This window comes from Chelonia mydas, chromosome 8, assembly GCF_015237465.2.
Source record: "Chelonia mydas isolate rCheMyd1 chromosome 8, rCheMyd1.pri.v2, whole genome shotgun sequence".
Taxonomy (NCBI): domain Eukaryota; kingdom Metazoa; phylum Chordata; order Testudines; family Cheloniidae; genus Chelonia; species Chelonia mydas.
Genome location: NC_057854.1, coordinates 810,235 through 834,629, shown reverse-complemented (window position 1 = coordinate 834,629; position 24,395 = coordinate 810,235). Strand labels below are relative to the sequence as shown.

The window sequence follows — 24,395 nt, the reverse complement described above, 5'->3', positions numbered from 1 at the left end:
CCTCCCGGCTCTTAAGTCTGAAGCCCCCTGAGGGCAGGGCTGGGGCAGGAGGGCGGGGCCGGGCTGGGGCAGGAGGGCGGGGCCTGTTGGCCGTGCAGACCCCTCCCCCGGGGGAGCCTGCCCCCGCCCCGCGGCGCGGCCCGCAGGAGGCGCGTTGTCCCTGCAGCGCCCCGGTCTGGGCACCAGGGGGAGCCCAGCCGCGGAAGGTTGAGTAGCCCCGCGCAGGCGTAAAAGGCGGTGTGTGAGCGTGCACGGAGGCTGCGCTGATTGGCTGACGGGGCGGAATCGCCCCGCCCCTTCGGGGTATACAAGAAACTGGGCGGGCGGGGCCGCGGCCAGAGTCAGTCTGCCCCGCCCGGAGCCGGCGGCGCGAGGAGGTGAGGGGGGGCCAGGGCGCGGCGCGGGGGGGCGGCGGCCCGGCCCGGCCCGGCTCTCCGTGGGTCCGGCCCCCGCGCACGTAGCTCCCTCGCTGGGGGCGGCGGCCGGGCTCCCGCTGGAGCGGGGCGGTTTGGGGCTCCGGGGCGCGGTGCGGGGGGGCAGCCGCTTCCCTTCCAGGGGCCGGGGCGCCTCGCAGCGCGGGGGCCGACGGCCCTGGCCGGGGTCCGTCCCGGGGAAGTGCCGGGCGAGCGGCCTGCGGGGCTCTGCTGGGCCGGCGGCGGCTCGCTGACCCGCAGCCCCTCCCGGCCCCGCCGCTCCCGAGCCCCCGGCCCCGCACCCCGCTGCGCCCCAGGCCGGCCCCGGCTCTGGCAGTGCCCGGGGGAGCCCGTCACTGCCCCCCCCCCAGGTCTCCGGGGCCCTGACCCGCTGGGCGCCCCCCCCCCCCCCCCCCCGGTCTCCGGGGCCCTGACCCGCTGGGCGCCCCCCCCCCCCCCCCCCAGGTCTCCGGGGCCCTGACCCGCTGGGCGCCCCCCCCCCCCCCCCCCAGGTCTCCGGGGCCCTGACCCGCTGGGCGCCCCCCCCCCCCCCCCCCAGGTCTCCGGGGCCCTGACCCGCTGGGCGCCCCCCCCCCCCCCCCCCAGGTCTCCGGGGCCCTGACCCGCTGGGCGCCCCCCCCCCCCCCCCCAGGTCTCCGGGGCCCTGACCCGCTGGGCGCCCCCCCCCCCCCCCCCAGGTCCCGGGGGCCCTGACCCGCTGGGCGCCCCCCCCCCCCCCCAGGTCTCCGGGGCCCTGACCCGCTGGGCGCCCCCCCCCCCCCCCAGGTCTCCCCTCCTGCGGCTGAGGGCAGTTGCGGCTGCTCTCCGGGTCCTTCTCCTGCTGCTTGGAGGAAGGAGCCTTTTATTCCTCCCCGGCTGCGCCCGGCTCCGGACTCGGGGCTGCCGCCTGTCGCGGGCGCCGGAACCCACCTGGGCACGTCCCCGGCCCCGGAGCCAGGTGCCGCTGGAGTCCGGCAGGAAGCCACGCTCCGTCTGCGGCGGGGGCAGCGGGAGCCCGGTGCGCCTGGGGCGCTGCTCTGCTGGCCGCGGTACCGGGGGTTTGGCTGCAGAGCAGGGCTGGGAACGGCTGCGCAGCTCCCCCGGGGCGGCCGGGCATCCCCGCCCCATCCCCGCCTCCGCACGGAGCCGAGACTCCCGCTGCAGCCTGTGGCAAAGGGCCCCGCTCGGGCATGTTGTCCTGTTGGCTCAACCCAGGAAGTGGGGAGGGTTCAGGCTCCTCACCTCTTCCTAGCCCAGCACATTCCTCTCCCAGTCCCATGGAGATGGGTTTTAAGCTGCAGCTGAGCTCTTTGGAGGGGAAGGAAGTGGGGCCTGCTGGCGCGGGGGTCTCTGGGGATGGTGGGCTCTGGAGTGGGGGGAGCAGATCGGGTCTGAGCCCAGGTGGCTGCTGTTCTCACCCCCACAGGAGCTGCCTTGGGGCAGGGATCCCAGCCCAGAGCTGGTTTCGTCTGCTTGCTTTATTGGCCAGCACAGGGAATGTCTGACATGAAGCAATTGCTCTGGAGTATCCCTCCCAGCCCCCAGCCCGGATGAGCAGCCAGAGGAGCATGCCGGTGTCATCTTACATGCCTTATATAGCCTGCAAGCTGCTGGGGAGAGCTTGGGGGAGGGTGGCTGGGATCCTGCCCATCACCTACCCGTGGGGGTGTGGAGCTAGATTTGGGGGCTAAGTCGCCATCCCTTGGTGCTGGCCTCTCCATGGGTTTGGAGGGAGAGGAGAGGCCGGAGGCCTTGCTCCAGCTCCTGCCAGATGAGGTTGGTGGTGACTCCTGGAATTGAGCAGGGTTGGGGCTGGCCCCAGCCCCCTGGCTGGCAGCTGTGTAGGGACAGGCTGTCCTGCAGGGATTCCCTTCCCTGTGCACACTGGCAGATGGGATTGCTCTTCTCAGCTGGCTGCTGGGGTGAAGTCTGTCTCCCCTCTGTCCCCCAGTGATTGGGGCTAGTGGGTGTCAAGCAGACCCCCCTGGCAGTGCTGACTTGCCCAACAAAAAGGTTTCCAAACCCTGCTGTCACTGTCAGAGTGCCGAGTAGCTTGTGGCTTGGTGAGTACCATGGGCACATGGCTGTAGGGGCAGTGGCTTTGCAGCTGTGTGCTTGCTGCAGGGCTGTGCATGACTGGATATAAAACCTGCTCAGTGCCTGTGAGTGATGAGGGGTGGCCCTCTCTGACTCTGGGCCGAATGCTGAGGGAGGGTTGGATCCTCTCCCTGTGATGGCTTGACCTAGCTTGGATCTTCTCTAGCAGTGTCACTGGGGAATCTCCCCCGTGCTCCCCCGGAGTAGCCATGGGGGCAGTGTGTCAGTAGATGGTTGGGAGTGGCCCCCAGAGGCAGAGCTGGCCCCAGGAGAATGCCCTGGCCCCCTTCTCTGCTCTCCTCACTCTTAACTGCCTGAATCTTCTCTTCTAGCTTCAGAAATGAGCAGCATGGACTCCTATAAAGTGATGCTGGATGGGCCGGCGCCCTGGGGATTCAGGCTGCAGGGGGGCAAGGACTTCAACATGCCCCTCTCCATCTCCAGGGTAAGAACTGTGGCAGAAAACCTCTGGCCCAGCCATGCTGTGACTTCCCCCCCCGGCATGGAGCTCCCGGCCTGGAGACTGTTGCCTGGTCTCTTCCCTTCGTGCCTAGGTTCTGGTGTCCTCAACAAGAGCAGTAACTCTGGGCATCCTGCCAGTGGGTCGCGGTCTTGGTGTGGTGGCTTCCATGCCAAGCTGATGCTGAGGGGCTCCTTCGTGCTTGGATGTGAGTCAGTTGCTCCCAGCTGGGCCAGCCTGGTGCTCAGGGCAGGGTGCTGCTGTGGGATGAACTCTGCCCAGTGTGCCTGGGGTCTGGACTCTGTTCCTGGGGCAGGCCCGGACCTTGAGACAACCTGCTGAAGTGCTGTAGGGCGCTGTGCCCGGTTGTTCTCAGCTGCTTCCTGGGGATCGTCCTGCAGAGCCACCTCCTCTCCTGGCTCTTGGCAGTCTCCTTCAGCAGTCTGCCACAGGTCACACTTGGAGAGTCCAGGTGCTCTGCCCTGGGTTCCCTCTCCCAGCCCCTGAGCCCTGGATCTGTACCCAGCAGCATTGGGTGCTGACTTCAGGCTAGCTCCTAGCTGTATGCTTGCCCCACTGGGAGGGTGCTGTGCTGTGTGCAGGAGGGCTGTCTCAGTAACATAGGGCTGCACTAATTCCTGGGCTGGGGATCAGGGGGCTGCCAGTGAATTCCAAGGTGGGTGAGACTACCCCTCTAGAGCCATGTGCTCTGTGCCTTAGAGCCATTGGGGTGGCAGTATCTGGAGGAAACACCTTTGGATATTGGTTCAATTCCTAGTGGCCAGGTGCTCCATCCCACCCTGTTTTGTTGGAAGCCATGAGGAGGCGAAGGACTGCACTCCCCTGTGGCCCAGGCTGGCATGGAGCAGTACAGGAGCTGACACTGTAATGGCTGCGAATCGGCACCTAGCACAAACTGCACCCCTGCCTTGCCATTCAAGGCTCTTCGGGCCAGCTCCTTGTGCCCAGTCCTTCTGGGTGGGGAGGGGTTCCATGGCCTTGCAAGCTGCCCCCCATGGGGTCCCAGTCCTGCCTAGGCACAGGATGCTCGTGAACCTCTCACTGGATCGTTGGCAGATGGCCCTTGCTGTGGAATTGCCTTATAAGCCTTGGAATGTGCTGCAATGCTGGTGGATGGAGGCTTTCCCAACACACTGGAGGCAGGAGCAGGCTGTGTGTATCCCTCCTGCATATGCTGGACAGCCCGTGTGTACAGCAGCAAGCCTGTTGTCAGGGTGAGGAGGGGTCTCTGACTGGGCCTCTGCTGCCCCAGCCCTGTGGGGAGCTCACCGGCAGCCCACTGGACCCTGCAGGCGCTTGGGAGGCTCCTTGCAGAGACAGCCTGAACTCGTGTTCTAGACCAATGTCTCTTGGCTAGCTGCCTGCACTAAACAGGGCCTGTCTAGGCAGAGGGGTCTGCAGAGGACCAGAGCTGTGCTGCTGTGATGGCCCCTGAGCCCCCTCCCCACACAGCCCCCCCCGCTGTCTGTTCCAAGGGGCCCTATGCTCAGTGGTGAGCACAGCCTGGCTCAGCTCCTGGGGGGAGGGGCCATGTCCTGGGGAGGAGGGTTTCCTGAGCGAGCCCCCGCTGTTCCAAGGGGCCAAAGGGCCACAAAGGCAAAGCTGCAGGGATCTCCTCTTCCAGCCAGCTCGGAGGCTAGTTCCCAGCTTGTGGGCAGCCAGCCCCAGGGTTTGGGTTTGAGCCCTGGAGAGTGTGGTGCTGACGGAGGTGCAGCTTCCTTCTGGGACATGTTAATCCCAGGCCAGGTGCTGGGGCTAGGCAGGCCAGGTGCTGGGGCCCAGACACTGTCTTTGGCAAACTCCCCCGGGCTGGGGGTGTGCTGCTCAGGAAGGCTGGGTAGTGCAGGTGGGTACCATCACAAAGGTCTCGTTTGCTGTCCGGCCAGTGGAAGGGAGAGCCCGGCAGAGCCGACAGCATGGGACTAATGTAGATGAGACCAGGTACCCCGTGACGTGGGTGCAGCTGGCACTACACCGCCTGTGGGATAAGGAGCAAAGCTAATGTGTGGGGGTGGCAGGGGCCAACTAGACTCTTCTGCGGTCACCAAGAGGCCCCCTTCACTCCAGAACCCCTCTCCTGTGCACGCAGCCCTGGCTCCCCTCGTGGGTGGCTGGGTCACCCCTGCCAAGGGCTGCAAGTCTCTGGCGCGGTACTGGGGTCTGTGGCTATCTGAGAACAGCAGGGAGTGCAAGTGGAGGTTGTGGGGCCCACCTGCAGTTCTGTAGGGACTGGGAACCCCTCCCCCATCATGGATCTGCAGGGTTATGCTGTGGGCCCTGCTTTGCAACAGGCTCTGGGAGGAACCCTCCAGTGGCCAGACTCCAGAGCAGGGGTCTCTCCCTCCAGGGGGAGCCTCGTGGCTTCGCTGCCTCCTGAGACTGAACCTCTCTGGGCCTGCAGCCCCTGCTTTGCACCGTGCGCTCTGGGCAGCACCTCCAGCTGAGACGGACCCTGGGGAGACTTGCCTGCTCTTCTGAATTAATGCACCTCCCCTGGCATTGGCAGTGGTGTGCACACAGCGCTGTCACAACCGTCCGGTTTGTTAACTGGACATGGCCTAGTGAGTCTAGAGACACGAATGGTAAAGCACAGTCCATTCTGGCCAGCCCAGAGCCCAGCCAAGCTGTAGGGAACCCCTCAGTACAAGCTCCATCTGTCCAAGCTGGGGTCTGACCAAGGAGGTCAGATGGAGGGGCAGCCCTGACTCCTTTCAGCACCCACTACTTATCCCCCATTTCACACCCCTTAGTCCTCTGATCTCAAGCTGGGGGGGTGCGGTGTAGGGGAGTCCATCTTCCTCTGGGTTGTTGGTTGTGAGGTGTCAGTGTCCTGGCCCCTGGATTTGCTGTTGTCTTCTCAGCTGATCCTTGGTGTGGGATTAAGGCTCAGACAGCTGGGGGACACCCTCACCAATGTGTCTCAGCCTGTCCAGAGAGCAAACTGTCCCCTTCCACTCACTGGGGAGCACTGCTGCACTCAGGGGAAACTGAGGCACACACAGGACTCATAAAAACATTACCAAATATTCCCACTCATCACCCCGGGAAAGGAATTCTTGCTGATGAGGCAGAGCCTCTCTGGAGTGGCTGGCTTGTCACCACAGATGGGTGCATGCAGAGGCATGTGGCGTGGTGGGCAGGTAGAGGAGAGCTACTGAGGTGCTGAAGGCAGCTCCCACCCCTTCTTCTGAGACATCCCTGCTCCTCGCCCTCAATGCTGTAGTGTCGGTACCACCCCAGTGCCCTGCTCCTTCTCACTGGCTGCCAGCTGGCCCAAGAGGTCCTCTCCAGACCAGCTCCATTGGCTAGCTTGGGAGTGAGGCTGAAGCGGAGACTAGAGCAGTGGCCAGGTTCTTCTGTGGCCCCTCAGTGCTGCCTGCTGGCTACCAGCCCCTGTGCCCACTGTCCTTCAGAGTTCCCCTTGCCTGTACCCAGGACTGGTGCTCCTGGGCCAGGGGGACTTTCTCCACCTCCTGTGGAGAAGCATGACCCCCTAACCCCACCCTCTGCTGAGCAGCCGTTCACCATCCCTGCACAGTGCGTGGTGGTGGTGGGGTGCAGCCCTGGGGCAGGGGCTGAAAATGTTGCACTGGGGGTGCTGATAGCCCAGCCTGTGGGGACCAGAGAACACCGTCCCCCAGCACTCGTCCCCATGGGCCACGAGGCCTCCAGTGGCCTGGGGTTCGAGGCTTGTCTGGGCTCGCTGATTCACCTGCCGCTTGGCTCTGTGAGGGCCTTGCCTGTGGCCACTTCGCTCCATGCAGTGGGTGGGCTCTGGAGCGGGGCTGCTGCACCAGTGGCTCTGGCATGAAGGGAGGTGGCGGCTGCCTCTCCTGACCCAACCCCTGGGGCCTGCTGGGTCAGCGCTGAAGGGGAGAGGCTGAGGGAGGGGAATAGGGAGCTGAGCACTTGCTTGATGGGCTTTAGTGCTGCAGGGAGGAGGGGGGTGGCTCGTTATGCTCCCCAGTTAATGAGCAGGGGCTCTGGTTCCCCTCAGGCCAGGTGTGGGTGACTCCACTGACATGGGGGGCAGCAATAAGTGGGTCACAGCCTGGGCTCTGCCTGGTGGCCCCATGCTTATATGGTGCTCGCACTCCACGATGACATCTCCTCCCTCGAGGCAGGTCGGGGGGTGCCTGAGGTGAGAGGCCAGAGCGTCCTCAGACCTGGGCACTTCTCCGTGTGCGCTGGGTGAGAGAAGGGAGCAGGTGGGGCCCTCTGGGCTGGCCGCCTCAGCTGTTCCCAGGCTGTGCTAGGGAAGGGAAGGAGAGATAGGATAAAAATATGCCCTTGCTGTCAGCAGGGTGGGTGTGCCAGGGCCTTGGGACACTCCTGGCACAGCGGTCCCATGACCCAGGTGACTTTCCTGGGCTGGAGAGCCAAGGCGGCATGGGGGGAGAGAATCCTGGGACTCCTCCACCCCCCCCCCCCCCACCATGGTTCATTCAGAACTAGGTGCATGTGGCCATCTTGGGCATCTCCCACGTGGGCAGAGCTGGTCGTGGCTGCAGGCGCAAAGTGCCCTGGGTGCTCAGCATGTGCGGAACGGGGACCCTCTGCCTGGGGAAGGTCATGGAAAGGAGGGGCTGGCAGCGTGGGGAGTGCAGCTGTGTTGGGGAACTCACCCCACTAGGCAGGCAATGGAAGACTAAGACTTCCCCCAGCATTGTAGCCTGGACAGAGTGCCAAGCCTGGCTACCAGGGCCTCCCCTTGCCATGGCCCCTCCAGCACAGCTGTGCTGCGTGGGGAGCTTGCTAAAAACTTCCTGCCTGGACTGGAGAGGTGGGAGCTCTGTGTGTAGTTGGGGAGGGTCCTGGCTAGCTTTCCCTGCTCTCAGCAGGAGCAGGGACCTTCCACCTCCCCAGCACAGCCTGGGCTATGCTCTTCCTGAGCCAGCTGCTGTCCTGGGCACTGTGGGAGACCCTTCTCCTGTGGCTGGCAGCTGTTTTGCTCTCGCCCCAGGCAGCCAAGGCAGGCTTGTGCCTGTGTTGCCCAGCAGGGTCCCTTCCTCGCCACCTTGGAGGTCCTGGTGCTCGAGTGCAGTCTGGTTTCCAAAGCCCTGCATGGGTCTCTCCCAAGCTCCCCCATGGGCTGAGGCTGGAGAGCTCTGAGTGGGGGCTGGGAAGGGCTGGTGGGCGGCCCTGTGACCATCTTGCCCAGGGTTGGGCTGATGCCTTCGAGCCACTTCACTGGCCCAGCACCGGCAGCTCCTGTTGGGCTGGGACACGGCTTCCCTCAGGGTGCCCTGACATCCCAGTCCTGCCACCAGTGGCCCCAATGCTTACTCCTGGCAGCAGGGGAATGGTGCTGGGGTTTGGACCCCCTGCGCAGGCCGGGCCTGCTGTCCAGTGCAGCACATGGCTCTGCCAGCATGTGGTGTTGCGCAGGAACTGCCCCTGTGCAGCCTTGAGGGCAGGGCATCCTCTCCTGTCCCTGTGCAGAGAGGGCAAGGGGGGGAGAGGGGTCTGGTTGGCAGGTGGGATTTTTCCAGCCCCTGGTGTGGCACCAGTGGCCTATCTGAGTCCTTTTATGTTCATGTTGAGCTGGACTTGAGGAAATATTTGGTCCGAATTCAGGGCCCGTGAGCTTCCCACCCCAGAGGAGCAGGAATGGCTCTGGGCCCGTGTATCGCCGCTTGTCTCCATGCCAGCATGCTGGAGCTGTGATGGGGTCACACTGGGGCAGAAGGGCATGGCAAGTGCTGTGCACCAGCTCCTAGCACCCTGCAGCTGGCAGGCTTGGTGCCCTGGGAGGGGAGCCCGCCCCCCCCCGCCCATCCGGGCAGCTGAGGCAACAGGAAGGGGAGGGTGTGGCTTGGAGGCTTTTCTGCTGCTGGGCTGAAGGAGTTGCTGCAGAAGCGGGTGGCTGGTCTCATTGCCACAGTGCCTTTCTGAGACCCTTGTGCATGCACCCGACTGCCCCACAGTCTCTGGGGCAGGGAGGGAGCGGGGCCTGCTTTAGCGGAGTCCCCCTGTCCTCCACCCTGGCTGTCCGCTGAGCGGAGTGCGCCAGCTCCAGGCTCTGCTCTGGACTCTTGGGGGGAGGCGCTGACCCAGGGGCCCTGCTTTTGGGGGTTTGTGTGACTGCAGCCTGGCTGGTTCTGGGGGCCCCTGCGGGTGAAGCCAGGCCGCTCGCCCAGCCCCTGAGCTGGGCCCTGAGCAGGGCTGGGAGTAGAGGAAATGTTGCCGGTGCTGAAGCCGTGTTAATGTCTCCCTGCGCCAGGCTGGGTATTGCAGCCCTATGGCTGGGGATGAGGTAATGTCTCTGCCTGCTGCCGGAGGAAGAGGAATGGGATCAGCACAGCAGGAGAGAAGCTTCCTGGGGTCTGCCTGGCCCCTCCCGCCCAGACACAGCCTAGGAAATGCCTGTGGTTTCCAGTTCTGCGGGGGAGCGAGTGACACATGGGCTGTGTTAGGGAAGGCTCTGACTCACTTCCATGGCCCTCCCCAGGGACCCTGGCCGGCACTATGGCCTCTAGCCCAATGCCTGCCCGCGCTGGGGCTGGTTCCTTTGCTGGGGGGCTGCACTTCCCAGGCAGAGCGCCGGTGAGCCTGCGGGCCGGGAGGGTAGGCGGGAGGTGCCTGGTTTTCCTCAGTGAGCCCGACACACACAGCCTCTGCCCTGGCAGCGTGGGACCCTGCAGCTGGCACCAGCTGGGGAAGGTGCATTCCTCCTCCTGCCCTGGCCCTCCCTACAGGCCTAGCAGGGGCGGCAGAGGAGGGGAGAACAGCATGGCGGGCTGGAAGGGACTGAGTCCCCAAAATTTGTTCTGTGGCCTGCCTCCTCCGTTCCTTGTGTGGGGTGGGCGGGGGGATGCAATCTCCCCTCCTCAAGTCACCGGGTTGTGCAGGGAGCCATGAGCGGCCCTTAGGGGAAGGGGCAGCCTGCCCTGGGGTAACGCCTCCGGCCCCTCTGCTGCCCCCTCCCCCACTGTGTGCAGGGACACCGGTGCTACCGCAGTCCTGGAACTGCGCTGCCTCCCTGTCCCTGCCAGCGGAGCGGCACTCAGGCTCCCTGGGAGCAGGCACGAGGGCTGCTAGTGCTAGGCCCAGAGCCAGTGCTGCCCACCCTGGAGGTGGAGCCAAACTCCAGCCTCTCCCAGCTCTGCTGCCCCGACACTTGTTCCTGAACCCCAAAGGTGCGGACGCTTGGCACCTGGGACCCCCAGGGACTGGCTTTTTCAGAAAGCTGTGGGCTGTGTGGGTAGCCAGAGGTCTCACCCAGGGGGTGTGATTCGCATCTGCACTGGGTTGGGTACATGCCCCGAACTGACCAGCTGAACACACTAATTACAGATGTTGCTTGTTCTGTCCATCTGAGGTCTCTGGGTCAGACCACATCCCACAGCCTTAAAACCCTAACACCAGCTTCTCTCTTTGTGCCTGTGGTGAGGGGAAGGTCTTTGTATTCACGTTCCGGAACATGGATGCTTTCGTTAATGGTGGCTTGCAAAGGGGTCTTAAAACCCCCGGGGGTTGTGCTGCAAACACGTAGTCAGTGTATTGAATGCCTGGATCTGTGCTTGTTGTGAGGCACCGCATGGGTGCCGGAGCTGGGACTTGCAGCTTTCCCTGGGATTTCCAGGGTGGACAGTTACTCCTGTAAGGAAGGCCTGCTAGCAGAGATGCTCAGAGCAGGGGGAGAGCAGACTTCAGAGTTGCCTTGGCACTCCATTTTCAACCCGGGTACCCGGCAGCTCGGGAGTCAGGCTGTTACAGCCGCTCTGCTGCTGTGTCAGGAGTGCGGGATGCAGTGCAGAAAGCTCGTCTCCCATGGAGAGTCCCTCACTGAGAACTGGCTGCAGCAGCCTGTGCTGGGTGTGATAGCCCTATCAGTTACAGCAGATGTGACGGGCAGGGGCCGGAATTAAGGCTTAGAGCTGTTGAACGAACACTTGGAGGGTTGGCTGAGTCAGCGGGTTCTTGTCCTGGAGATCCCTGACGGGGCTGTAGGAGGGGAAGCAGCAAGTGCTCAATTCCAGATCCAAAGCAGCCCTCAGAAGCTGGATCCAGGGCCTGCCTAGCCCAATCCCAATGCTGCAGCCTCCCCAGCTGTAGGCATTGCCCTGGTCAGTGTGGAGGTTACATTGGTGGTGGGGGAAGGAGCCCAATCAAGAGCTATGCATTAGCAGCAAGGGCAGGACCAGGAGGCAAAGCAGCCCTGCACCGGACTGAGTAGTGTTGGCAGATGGGCATCTCCTGACATGGTGGAGGGGGCACGGGGCGGGCTGCGAAAGCAGCTCTCTCGGCAGCCCAGATGCATGCCTGTTACCCAGCCCCAAAACGTAACCACCTCTGGGGTGGAAGACAGCTGCTGTTAGTGCACAGCCAGGCCCCCGTAGGCCTGGGAATACAGGGCATTGTGTCCCGCTGGAAGAGTTCGGGGAAGCTGGCCCTGGCTGGCTCCGGAGTTGACAGCCCCCCTCTGGTGCAGTCAGGCTCTGGGCTGGGGAGCGTCGGGGCACTGGGATCGGTGTGCTCAGGGTGTTGGCCGTAGTCGAATCACGGGACTCCTGAAGCACCGTGCCGATAGCATCCCCGAGGGCTGTGGGTGGCTCAGCCCTGCCCTGCCCTCCCCTCCCCCTGCAGCATCACTCGCTGGTGCTTGGGACTGTCCCCCCCAGCAGCGCTGCTCCCTGCAGTGCCTGTGTCCTTAGCCGCCTCCCTCCCGCACTGTCCCGCTCCCGGGAGCGGCTCTGGCTCTTGGGCCCAGTTTGCGGGGGCCCTTGCCACCCGTCCCAGCAGCTCCCATCATTCCTGGGGGGCAGGTGCCATGTGATTGACTCTCGGGCTCTGCCCTGCAGCTGACCCCCGGTGGCAAGGCAGCCCAGGCCGGCGTGGGAGTGGGCGATTGGGTGCTGAGCATCGATGGGGAGAACACCAGAAGCATGACTCACATCGAAGCGCAGAACAAGATCCGTGCCTGCGGAGACCAGCTTTCCCTCAGCCTGAGCAGGTAATGCCCACGCTGCTATCTCACCTGGGACAGGGACCCACACAGCCCCCTCCTTAGCCCCCACCCCAATTCCAATGCCCAGGCCCCAAGCCGCAGGTGTGGACTGCCTCACTCAGAGCCTCCAGGTTTGTCCCCCACCCCACAGAGCCCATAAAGAGCCAATGCTTGGTTTGGCAGAGGGGTCTGGCTGGGCCTGGGTTGGGGAGGGGGAAGAGCCCAATCTGAGACAGGTGTGGTCTATTCACCTCAGCTCCATATGTTTTCCTGCAGAGTCCAGTGCCTCCTGGGGAAGCCACACAAGGTATGTGCTGCTCTTATCCCCGTGGGCGCCAGCTCTGCCTTGTGGCGGGTAGGGCTAGGGGTCCCCGTTGCTTTGGTGGCAGAACTTGTCTGTGGGCCCTTTCTGGAGGCTCTGGAATTAGCCCCAGGCTGCTCTTGGAGGGCACCAGCTGCTGGGGTTCCCGTGGCAAAGGCATGGTTGGCTGTGGGTCAGGGCAGATGCCAGTCACCCCACTCCGGAGGGGTGTAACTGGGCACTGTGACCTCTGACACCTCCCTCCAAAAGGCCCTCCGCAGCAGGTCAATGGGCATCCCACAGGTGCCTGGCCATGCACGTCCCAGCACAGATCATAGAATCACAGAATATCAGGGTTGGAAGGGACCTCAGGAGGTCATCTAGTCCAACCCCCTGCTCAAAGCAGCACCAATCTGCAATTTTTGCCCCGATCCTAAATGGCCCCCTCAAGGATTGAACTCACAACCCTGGGTTTAGCAGGCCAGTGCTCAAACCACTGAGCTATCACTCCTCCCAGATCCTGCTGGGAACCAGGGCTTTGGTCTTGTCTTGCAGGGGCTGGCTCAAAGTGCTGTCCCTCTGAGGGATGGGGGCGGGCAGGGCTGGACCCAGCCATGAAGCTGCCTCTCACTTTCAGTATTTGCACACTGCCTTGGAGTTTCCCTGGCACTGGGCTGGGTGGCTTCTGGGGGGCAGGGCACTGGTGCATGGTGTGGGCAAGTATCGTAGTGCAGCGCATTAGCGGTCTGCCTGTCCCGCGGGCCCTGCATCTGAGTGAGTTTGGCCAGGTGTCTCAATCCTTGTCACTAATTCTTTTCAGCTTGCTATTGTGCCCCTCACCCCCATCCGGACCTAGTTCCTGGGCTCACAGCTTCCCTTCATCCCCCAGGGCATGGTGCTGTTCTGTGCCCCTTACTGGGTGCCAGGTGGGCACATAGCAGCACCTGCTAGAGCCCAGAAGCAGCTGGTGGCTGAGTGCCACCACAGAGCGCTCTAAGGTGCCAGAGGCTGTCACCCTTGGACACCCCTGTGAGGCCAGGCATGGGCCTGGCTTTCTAGCATGGCTGCCCCACGGGGCTGCCAGGTGCTTCTTGCATGCTGCCTGATGTGCAAGCCTGTGTGCTGTGTTTTGTCTCCCGCTCAGGATTCATTCCCCTGCTCTCAGCCCCCGAAATATAACTTCGTTCCTAGTACCACCCTCAACAAAACGGCACGGCCCTTCGGGGCCAGTCCCACGCCCAACTCGCTGCCTGGGCTGGTGACGAAACCTGTGACGTACTCGGCCCCCGCGCCCGCCTGCACCCCCCAGCACAATGGGTATGTTGCTGTCCATCACGCTGCACTGCAGGCCGGGCCTGGTCGCTCCCACCCGGAGGCCCTGCCTGCGTCTGGCCGTGCTGTGCCCTTGCATGTCGGATGTCTCGTGTGCATGCGGTGAGAGCCCCGCGAGCCAGGGCTGCTCGCTGGCGGGGCTGGACGGGCACCCCCTCTGGGGAGCAGCACCCAAAGCTGTGGGCCGCATCTACAGGGCTGGTGTTTCAGTGACCCCTGGTGGCTGGTTCCGGTATTGAACTGCAAAAAGCAGCAGCAGCCCCCCACCCCCCCCTTCCGCACACCTAGTTCACGCAGAGACTGGCTGACCTGCCTCGCTGGCCCTGCGCTCCTCCCTCTCCCCTTGCTGATGTGGGCTGGGCTCTCTTTGGGAGGGGCCATGTGGGTTCTGGCTTCCAGACCTCTCTGAGGAGCCTTGGGGCATGTTCAGCAGAGCCCAGCCTGGAGCCTTCCTGCCAGCTGACTCTGGGCTATTGCTGGTGTCCCCTGCACCTGGCCAGCTGCTGGCAGGGTACCTGGAACTCCCGAGGCGTGGGCTCTCCTGCCCATCTGGGCAGGGCGATGGCTGGGCAGTGGAGCCGCAGGCTGGGCCTGACCCCACCCCGAAAGGGGACAGGCTGTTCTGTTGAGCTTGGCGGCGTTTTTGTGCCGCCTCCACCAGCATGTGCCTGGCCGGTCTCTCCTGGGCATGCTGAGGGTGGGGGTGCCACGGGTACCCCCACGGCTGAGCTGCCAGAGCTGGTGTGGGGAGCTCTGGGGGCCCCTGAGCGTGGCCCTCATCTCTGCACTGTGCAGTTACTTCGCCAAGCTGGGATCCTTTCCCGTGTTCCACAGGGAGCCTGGGCTGCAGAAAGCTGGCCGGCCAGCCCCTCCCTATCTGAGAGCAGCCTGATGCTGGGGCCCTGACCCAGCCTGGAGGAGCGTGGGCTGGGGAGCGCCCTTGGACTAGGTGCCCCAGAGAACCCCCTTGCCAGGTCTGGTCTGTAGCGGGGGATGTGCTGTGATCTACTGCTGACTCTGCCCTCTGGGGCACCCTCTCCTCTGGCCTGCTCTGGGGCAGACGGCAGCCAGAGCTGGCCCGGGTGGGGTCTGGGTGTAGGGAGGGTTGGACCTCTCTGTCTCGCTCTGCACGTTTCTCTTGTGGGTGCAGTGGGTCTAATCTCTTTCTTCCCTCCTTTCCTCTTCTCCCTCTCTCTCCTCCCCGACTCTGCAGGTGCAGAACCCTGACAAGTCAGTAAGCCTTTTTCCTCTGCTCCTAATCCCTTGTATGCCCTGCCCCTCCCCTCCCCCCAGAACGCTGGGCTGGCGAGCACCCACATGCCCCCCCCCCATCGTTGGGCTCGTGCTCCCTCCCCTCTGGTCTCTAGAACCATCTTGCTGCCTTGCTGTGTTCCTCCTCTCTGCTCGGGGAGGTGCCTGTGGCTTGCTGGGGGGAGGAGTGGGACCTATGGGCTGTGTTCCCCTATAGCCATCCCCTCCCCCAGGCATGGCTCGGGAGCCCTTGGTTCAGCCCCAAGTGCCATGCTGGGGTGTGGCTGGGCGCTGGCCCTGTGCAGGGGGAGGGGTCCTGGCGGAGGGGGTTGCTCCTTGCCCAAAGGACAAGATTTCAGGCCCAGCTTGAGTGCTGGGGGCAGTGAACTGTAGCTAAGGGGAACATCCCTATCCAGCAACCTCACATACTGCCTGGGCTCAGCCTGCTGCCCTCCCCAGAGCTGGTGCTCAGGCGAATGGCTTTGACCTTGAGTGGGGAGCTGACATGGAGCCAGGCAGAGCAGCTGCCTCCTCTGGGAGCATGGTGCTGGCTCAGGGGAGGGCCTGGCTGGGGCAGTCACAGGGCAGGGGGCTTTCTGTCCACTGCTGGCTTTGGGATCCTGATGCTGTTCAACCCCTCTGCAGCCAGGGGCAGGGGTCTGCAGAGAGCAGCTGGGTGTCACTGACCGGTGGCTGTGGGGGCAGGAGGGTATCCCTGCCCAGTCACGTGCTCTGTAACCTGCGGGCGGTGGAGCAGCCTGTGCCCTGGAGAGCTCATGGCCCACCATGGAGCAGGCTCCTGGGGCTCGGCTCCCTCAGCACCATGGCTGCCAGCAGAGCCTTTCCCTGGTCCCGTGGGGGCTCACTCGGCTCTTCTTCCGTGCTGGGATTGTCGCCTGACTCACTCATGCTCTTATTGCCTCTCTCCTGGCCCCAGGGTCGGTGCCAGCCCCAGCCCACCAGAGGGGAAAACTCAGCCCCGTGGAGACCTGGGCCGCTCCTATGTGGAGGATGAGTAAGGGGGGGGAAATCTGTGTCTGTTGCTAGTTGGCATGTTGTGCTGTTGTGTTCCTGGGCCCTGAGCTGCTTGCCCCCGAGGGAAGGTGTCAGCCGGCTGCCAGGCCAGCAAGGAGGCACACACAGGGATGTGGCTCGTGTCCGAGTGATGCGTTGGGGGTGCTGTGCCCCGGGGGGTGGGGTGCCCCAACCCCTGTTGTGGGTTACCGTGTGGGAGGGACACTCGGGGTTTTGCTGGCAGGCCCTCCCTGTCCTGCGTGATGTGGGGTGTGCCGTGCGCACTGGCTGAGCGCCCTGCCCTTCTGTCTGCGCACAGGCACGCTCTGCGGCTAATGAGCCCCCCAGTCGGCCTGCCCAATGACTCCAGCAAAAAGCGGCTGATTGAGGATACGGAGGACTGGCAGCCTCGTACTGGCACCACCCAGTCCCGCTCCTTCCGCATCCTGGCCCAGCTCACGGGCACAGAGTTCAGTAAGTGCCTCCCTCAGGGTCCTGGCACGTGCGGGCTGATGGACAGAACACCAGGCGTGGGTTGGCCAGCAGCCCTGCTCTGACGCTGGGACTGGACAGGCCTGGCATCCTTCTTGGCCGGGGGCCTTGGGGTGGCTGGTGGCCTGCAGGGCACGGAGTAGCCGGTCTCCCTGCAGAGCTGGTGCAGACGGCTCTTGGGCAGCCCGCTCCCAGCAGCGTGCCAGGTATTTTTCCCACTGTGTGCTCTGTGGGCTTGCCCCAGACCAGTCCCTGCTGCTCATGGAGTCTGGTTGACTCCGCGGGCGCCTTGTGTTGCCTCAGTCTAGCCCTTGCAGCGCAGCTGGCTGGGGCAGGAGCGGCTCGCAGGCTCCGCGGGAGCCAGTTGCTGGGGCCAAGAGATGGTGCTTGTGCGCTTCCTCCTTCCCCCCTCAGGGCGTCTCCAACTGTTACTCTCTCTTCTCTCCTGCTGCTCTCAGTGCAAGATCCAGATGATGAGCATGTTAGAAAAGCCAGGTAAGGACTGTGGGCACCAGGGTTTCCGCATGGGTGCCTGTCTGGGGGTGTCCCTGCTGCCCTGGACTCTGCCACTCCTGGCCTTGAGGTTAAACCAGCCTCCCTGCTGGCAGGCCACTGGCCTGGCCTTTGCCATCTGCAGGCCCTTGTGCTGCCTTTAGCCTCTGCTGGAGGGGCTGGTCAGGGGTTCTGGCACTCACCCTCCCCGGTTGGTTGCATGATGTCATGTGGCTGCTCTTTCTTGTCCTGATTTCAGCTGATGGAGCCTCTTCCTCCCTCTGGCGCTAACCTCTCCTCCTCCTCCCCCTCTCTGTCCATCTCCTTCCTTCCTTCCTTTCAGAGAAAAGTTTGTCACTGAGCTGCAGAGCCCCCGCTACACTGGCCTTCGTGACTGGCACCACCAGCGCTCCGCTGTCTCTCTGAACGTGAAATCCTGAGCAGCGCCTGGCCTTGTGCTGGGAGCCTGCACCTCTCTGCCCTGGGCTGGCTCGGCCACATCACATGTGTTTGCCTGGGGAGGGGCATCCACCTTGCTCCTGAACGTACCTAGCTGGGAACTCCTTGTGCCGTGCTGTGCGGTCTGCTCTGCCTGGGCTGGGGAGGGCCGGCCCGGGGCAGGAAGCGTTGTGTGGCCCTGTGCAGGGTGGGATGGAGGCTGTCCGCGTCAGGGCCCTGATCTCGGACCCCCTAAGCTGCCCACTCCCCAGGGGAGTGGAGGGACTCCACTGCTGCGCGTCCTTGCCCTGTCATGCCAGGCTTCCCCAAGAGCCCCAGCCCCTGGGGTGGCTGGAGTGCCCTTGCTCTGCCCAGCTAGGCAACGGGAGCTGGGACTGCTGCCTGCAGTGTCCCCTGGGCCTGTGTTCCCACGGTGAGCCTGTGACAGCGAGGCCAGCTGCGTCCTGTTCCCATGAGCTGCCCAGGCTGCCGTTCCCAGATGCCCTCTGGCTGTGCTCATGGTGTGAGGGCCTGGCTAGCACCCAGCAGGCTGCCCTGGGCCTGGGGCTGCTGTCCTGCCCTGCCCATTGCTGGGGCTGTGTCCTAGCTCCCATCAGGCTGGGGGCTGACAGCAGAGCTCACGCCGGTCTGGGGAAGGACTGCAGTACCTGGGCCCCTCCTGCCATGTGCGCCTCCCCCAAGCCTGGTAACAAGGTCTGAGCGGGGTGGCCTGTCCTCTCCCTTTCAATGCCCATGGGCTAAGCTAGGTTCCTGTCGCCGCTGTCTCCTTGCTTACCAAGCCTAGACGGGGACCTTAGGCTGGAGGGTGGGTCTAGACTGAACGTCCCTCTTTCTGGCCCGGCAGGGGTGACCTGGTGCATGGCGGGTGGCCAAGGGCTCTGGGAGCAAGGCCCCTGGGTTCTGTGCCATGGTGCTGGCCCCTCGGAGCCCGTTGCCTTGCTGTGACAGGCTCGCAGTGCGCCCAAGTGCCGATGTGATGTGACCTCGATGGGCTGAGTGGTGCCTCCCCTGGGCTGGCTGAGCCCCCTGCTGGGGAGTGGCCTGGCCATGTGGGCTGGGCCCGGGCCCTGGGTCTGCCCAGCACAGCTGCTTGCTGGACCCTTCTGTAGTAAAATAAAGATTCCTGTTCTTGTAACTGGCTCCTAGTCATCTTTGCTGCCAGGAGGGCGCCACCAGGGCACCAGCTGCCAGGTCTGTGGGGGTGGCCTGGGGCGCCCTGGGGCCTGCAGCCCAGCATAATCCTGTGCCAGCTCCAGGGCTGAGCTGTAGCAGCTGGTTCCCCCAGCTGCTGCTTTGCTGTCTGCAGAGCCTGGCCGCCTTCCCCTAGTGCTGGCCCCTGACCTGCAGCAAACCCAGCTCCAGTGCATCATGCAGCTTTGTAGGCTGCTGTCCACGCACTCCTCTGGGTTGCTGGCACCGGTCCCCCAAGGGTGGGCATTGCTGCAGGCTGGGGAACAGGGCTCCTGGCTTTTCCACTCCTTCTTGGTGTAAGACACAGCTCCAGCAGCCAGTGCTGCCTTTGGCCCTCAGGGAGGGGCTGAACCCAGCTGATCCTGGGCCTGGGGATTGGCCACTGTGGGCTGGCTGGAGAGGCCCTGGATCCTGGAGTGAGAGGTGAGGAAGGGGTGGCACTGAGCTGTTGTTCTCTCTCCCCCCCCCGTTGCCTTCCCCAGGCCTAAGCTGAGAGCTGCAAGGCCAAACTGTCAGCTGGGGGCGAGCTCGCTGGCCCCCCTGGAAGGACCTGTGTGTTCTGCTCATCCCTTGCTGGGGTGGGGTCTGTGGCTGCTGGTGCCTCCCATCACCCCCAGCATCTCCCAGCAGGGCTGCAGCCGGCTGGTCTGCCCTTTCAGGCATCCTGCTGGTGATATGTCTGTGTGTGGGCATCCTGCTAGCTAGGTGCCTGGGGTTAGGGGGATGTCCGGGGACAGGGGATGTTGGGTTTGCCAACAGGGGGGAAGAAACTGGAGTCCAAGAAAAACTGCCTTGTGGGGGGCTGGACCTAATGGGTAGAGCAGCCAGTGGGCTGCTGCCACCCTTGGGCTCCTTCTCCGTACCCGCTGGAGCAACAGGGCCTGTGAGGAGGCGGGACTGGGCTATGGGTACCCCAGGGTGAGTGTCAGATTCCCCCAGAAGTGGGGGGGGGGGTTGACCCCCAGGGTGAGCTGGCAGGCTGGTCCTCCTACAACTATGGGGACTCAGCATGGCTGCTCAGGGCACCAGCCGTTCCAGGGTCCGTCTTGCAGGCTCCTCACGTGCCTTGGCTCCCGCTCCTTGCCCACCGCCCATTGGGCCTGGGATGTGAGCAGGAAGTGCCCCAGCTCTGCGATACTGGGTCATTGACTAACCAAACCAGCCACCAGGGGGTGCTGCCGCACAACAGGAGGGGGTGCCTGGCCTGAGCAGTGGGGGCTTTGCCCCTGCTGGGGTAGGAGGGAGCCAGGCCCTGGGCTCCTGCCCCATCCAGGCCTGTGGGCAGCTGGAGCCTCCTGTGGGCAGGGGTGGGTGATGGCCAGCTGGCAGCTGCATTAACGAGTTGTTCTGTAGCCAGGTGTCTGGGCTGGACCTGTCTTCGGTGACTGTGCTGAAGGTGGAGCCTGATCACGGTAAGCAGGGGGTGCTGGGGATGGGCACTGCATGGCGCCATCTCTCCCAGCTGTGGGCAGAGGGAGCCCTTGGTGCCCCAGCAGGGTGCATGAAGGGGGTCGCGGGGCTGGGGGGCCTGTTTCCGGGCTCCGCCCAGGCTAGCAGAGTGCAGCTGTTGAGGGCTCTGCGGGTTTGTATCACCTGAGAATCCCTCTGGGGCCTGTTGCAGGTTCTGCAGCCCCCAGGGCCCCAGCTGCTCCAGGCCCTGCCAGCCGCCCGCCCTGGGCTGTGGATCCTTCCTTTGCTGAGCGCTATGCCCCCGACAAGACCAGCACCGTGCTGAGCAAGCACAGCCAGCCGGCCATGCCCACGCCCATGCAGAACCGCAGCTCCATTGTCCAGGCCGCGCAGCAGCCCCCCGAGGGCACCAGCAAAACCCCCATCTGCTACCAGTGCAACAAGGTCATCAGGTGAGTGGGGTGGGCCCTCCGCCTAGCCCCATCTCTGCCCCGCGCAGGGCTGCTGGTCTCCTGGGAGTGGCCCGGCAGCTCCCCCTTCCTGAGGGAGGAATGAACCCGCTGGGCCGTGGGGGGCAGCTGGCTCCCGTCGTGCTCGGAGCCATCCTGTCCGGCAGATGCACATGCTAACTCCTCCCCTCTCCTGCCTCCAGGGGACGCTACCTGGTGGCCCTGGGGCATTACTACCACCCGGAGGAGTTCGCATGCTGCCAGTGCAGGAAGGGGCTGGATGAGGGAGGCTTCTTCGAGGAGGGGGGCTCGGTCTTCTGCCCCAAGTGCTACGACATGCGCTACGCTCCCAGCTGTGCCAAGTGCAAGAAGAAGATTGGTGGGGTGAGTCGCTGCTGAGTGTCTGCTGTGGAGCCGTCCCCCCTCAGGGCCCCGGTGGTGGCGGGGAGTGACCGGGGGGGGTGCTCTGGGGCTGGGCCGGCAGGCTGGGCTGGGCAGGGGGCGGGGCCAGTGGGTGGTGGTGTGGGGCCAGCGGGCTGGGCAGAGCAGGGCTGGCAGGCTGGGCGGGGCTCTGGGGCGGGGCTAGTGGGTGGTGGGGTGAGGGCAGGGGGCAGGGCTCTGGGGCAGGGCTCCGGGCTGGGGCTAGCAGGCTGGGCAGGGCAGGGGGCGGGGCCAGTGGGTGGTGGGGCGGGGCCAGTGGGTGGTGGGGCGGGGCCAGCTGGCAGGGGGCGGGGCTCTGGGCTGGGGCTCTGGGCTGGGCAGGGCAGGAGGTGGGGCCAGTGGGTAGTGGGGTGGGGCCAGCGGGCTGGGCAGGGCAGGGGGCGGGGCCGGCGGGCAGGGCAGGGGGTGGAGCCAGCGGGTAGTGGGGTGGGGGCAGGGGGCGGGGGCGGGGCCAGTGGGTAGTGGGGTGGGGTCAGCGGGCTGGGCGGGGCAGGGGGTGGGACCGGCGGGCTGGGGCGGGGCAGCTGACGGTGGCGTTCCCTTGCCCAGGAGATCATGCACGCTCTGAAGATGACCTGGCACGTGCAGTGCTTCACCTGTGCCGCCTGCAGGACTCCCATCCGCAACCGCGCCTTCTACATGGAGGAGGGGCAGCCCTACTGCGAGAGAGGTAGGGGGCGCCCTGCCCCTGCCCCGCCCCAGGGGTGCTGGGACTACGGCAGCCTGTCCCGCGCTCCCATGGGCTCCGCGGCTGCCCCCTGCTCCCATGGGCTCCGCGGCAGCCTGTCCCCTGTGGCCTCGCTGTGGGGCTGAGCGCTGCGTGGGGCGGGAGAGGAAGCTGTGGCCACTGGTTACTGCTCCAGCCCCCGGGCCGCCCCCAGCGTTGCCAGGGACTCTCTGAGCAGCTGCTGCCGGGGCCGAGGGCAGGAGCCGAGCAGCCAGCACCGGAGCCAGATGCCCTGCGGTTCCTGCCCTGGCAAAGGCGGGGGGCACCCTTCCCCCACAGGGACCCCCCATCCTCTGCTGCTGGCCTGGCCTCCGAGACGGCTGCTGGGCAGTGCCAGAGCTCCCAGGTTGCCATGGCGATGACAGTGCATACCTTCATCAAGGCAGAGTGCTGCACGGCATCCTGGGAAATGGGGGTCCCCATTCTGCAGACACTGGCTTTCCTGCGATATTCCCCCGGGGGGGCAAGGGGCTCTTGGAGATGGGATTGGCTGTGCCAGCCCTCGGCGGCAGCTGCAGCGAAATCCCCTTGGCAAAGCGAGCGGGGCCGGGGGGCAGCCGCACACGCAGACCGAGGGGAAGCACACATGGGGACGTGCTGCTGGCTCCCGGGGCCCCTTCAGCAAACCTGGTCTCAGGGCTGGAGGCTGGCAGGAGGCCACGGGTTGGGACTGAGGGGCGCTGGCGGAGCTGTTACAACGGGGCAGGGGGTGGCCACCCACTGAGCACTGGCCCCAGTTAGAGCCAGGCACAAATAAAAATGCTTCCCCCCCGCCTCCCCTCCCAGCAAAGCAATCTCAGGACTGCCCCATCAGTCCCTGTCCTGCTCTCCCAGGGGGGTGCTCTGGGGAGCCCCATCTCAGCCCACTCTCTCTCCAGACTACGAGAAGATGTTCGGCACAAAATGCCGTGGCTGCGACTTCAAGATTGATGCTGGTGACCGGTTCCTGGAGGCACTGGGGTTCAGCTGGCATGACACCTGCTTTGTCTGTGCGGTAAGATCAGCAGGGCAGCCCCTTGCTGTTGCTCACCCTGACTCGATGGGGCTGGCCCTGGCCGCTAAGGGCCTAAGCCCCTGCCGGGGAGGGCTCTTCGCTGGCGGTGGCGTGAGCGGGATTGGCTGCACCTGCCTCTCGTGCTGAGCTGGTCTGTGTTGGGGAGCAGCTCTGGCTGCCCTGGGCCTCTGACCACATGTGCCCTGTGCCCCCAGAGTGCTGGGGCAGGTCTGTGCCAGGCATGGGCAGTGTAATGGGGTTTGGGGGGAAAGGGTGTGGATGGGGTGTTGCGGAGGGAGAGCTGGTCTTTCCCTGTTGACTGCCTGCTCTCTCCTCAGATCTGCCAGGTCAGCCTGGAAGGGAAGACGTTCTACTCCAAGAAGGACAAACCCCTCTGCAAGAGCCATGCCTTCTCCCATGTGTAAGGGGAGGCTCCAGCTGCCACACCACACACATTGGCCCTGCACGCATCTCTGTCTGCCCCTTCTCTCTTGCTCCATGGGGCCCCAGGGAGAAGGGGTTGGAGCCACCCCTCCCTCTGCCGCCTCTGGCCTGGGCAGCACCTTGCTCTGGCCTACCTTAGAGGCAAAGCTGAGCCTGCTGCTCTCTTGACCCTCAATGGCCTGTCTTCTCTCTGAACTATGTGCCCCCTGCCCCTCTGGTGGTCTCAGCTGGGCCTGCAGGGAGACCAGGCTCTTCTGGGGCCGCCTGTCCCCTTCCTTCTGTACCCACAACCAGCTGAGCCAGGCACCTCGCCTGGGGGCTAGACCTATCCCATGCTGAGCCCAAAGGTGGGAGAGGCTTGCTGGAGCAGGGCTGCTCTGACCCTAAGAGGTGACCAGCCTGGGTGCCAGCTGGATCTATCCTTCCCATCCCCTGGCCCATGCCTGGGACTGGTGCCTCTCACCTGGCCAGGCTGCTAGGTGGCTGGAAGCTGTGGTGTGGATGAGGGAATCCTGCAGGGTTGCTCTGTTTCTCCCTTACCAGGGGCCATGGCTCAGCATCTCCCTGGCCTTGCTGCAAGCCCCCAGGCTCACTGTGCAGGGAGCCCTTGCTTCATGGGCAGGACACAAGTACAGTCCCTGAGCCCAGGCCTGCTTGGTGCCTGCTCTTGGTTGTCCTGGAAGGAGCTAGTCCACACCAGCCACGTGGCCACAGCGAAAACTACTGGCCTTGTTCCCTGCCGCCATGCAGCTGCTATCCTGCCTGGACCACTCGCCTATCCTGGCCCCACAGCCCCATGCTGGGCCTGTGCTGAGAGGTGGGGTGGGTCTCTGCCCCGGGCTACCCAGTGCCCTCGGTGAAGGCTTTTCCCAGCTCCAGCCCTACCGTGTCCCAGGCTGAGGCACACTTGCTGCCCCTGTGGGACTGACCCGGACTCTGCAAACGGGGAGGTGAGGGGAAGCTGAAACCTGTCTGGAAGAGGACGCCCTTCACCCTGCCTGCAGAAGCTGCTACTTCACTGGTGGGGCTGCGGGGCAAGGAGCTGGGCCCTCTACGAAACAGGCATCGACGGGCCATGACCTGGGAAATGAGTTTGCTGGCAGCTTGGCCGCCTTGCCCAGAGCTGCCCTGCCTGTGTGGGGCAGTGCTTGGTGTAGCCACAGTGCTTTTAGTGCCTTAATAAACACGTCTCTGACAAGTGTCGGCTGCCCCGGAGCCTGTGGTTATTGTAAAGCATGGGGCAGGGCCCATGTTCCTTTCAGAGTCCCTCCCCAAGCATTTTGCTGAAGGTTTCTGTTGCTTTCCTGGCGGGAATTGCCACCCATCCTCCCTGCTGCCTTGTCCTGAGCCAGGCAGGACCTAGACCCTCTGCTGAGCATGAGATGCTGCAGGGGAGGACAATCACCCGCTGCTGAGTCCCAGGGGGTGTCTGCCACCAGGGCCTCCGGAAAGCCAGG

The 24,395-nt window shown here is 64.5% G+C and overlaps 1 protein-coding gene across 31 annotated transcripts; it reads left to right on the top strand.

Annotated features, from left to right (window-relative positions):
• Positions 1 to 274: 274 nt before the first annotated feature.
• PDLIM7 (PDZ and LIM domain 7) lies at positions 275 to 24,139 on the top strand. 31 transcript variants are annotated; one of them, XM_037906118.2, is made up of 15 exons: positions 275 to 377; positions 2,843 to 2,955; positions 11,796 to 11,947; positions 12,218 to 12,248; positions 13,387 to 13,559; positions 14,788 to 14,808; positions 15,763 to 15,840; positions 16,159 to 16,313; positions 16,790 to 16,826; positions 19,827 to 19,885; positions 20,095 to 20,335; positions 20,536 to 20,716; positions 21,323 to 21,443; positions 22,335 to 22,494; positions 22,833 to 24,139. In XM_037906118.2, exons 2-15 carry the CDS (start codon positions 2,851 to 2,853, stop codon positions 23,104 to 23,106), a joined length of 1,788 nt encoding a protein of 595 aa, XP_037762046.1. In that variant the 5' UTR covers positions 275 to 377; positions 2,843 to 2,850; the 3' UTR covers positions 23,107 to 24,139. The 31 variants fall into 31 exon arrangements, with proteins under 31 accessions (XP_037762046.1, XP_037762034.1, XP_037762026.1 ...); XM_037906121.2 differs by having other exon boundaries at positions 276 to 377; positions 22,379 to 22,494; XM_037906099.2 differs by lacking the exon at positions 275 to 377 and adding an exon at positions 3,065 to 3,178 and having other exon boundaries at positions 12,198 to 12,248.
• Positions 24,140 to 24,395: the final 256 nt, after the last annotated feature.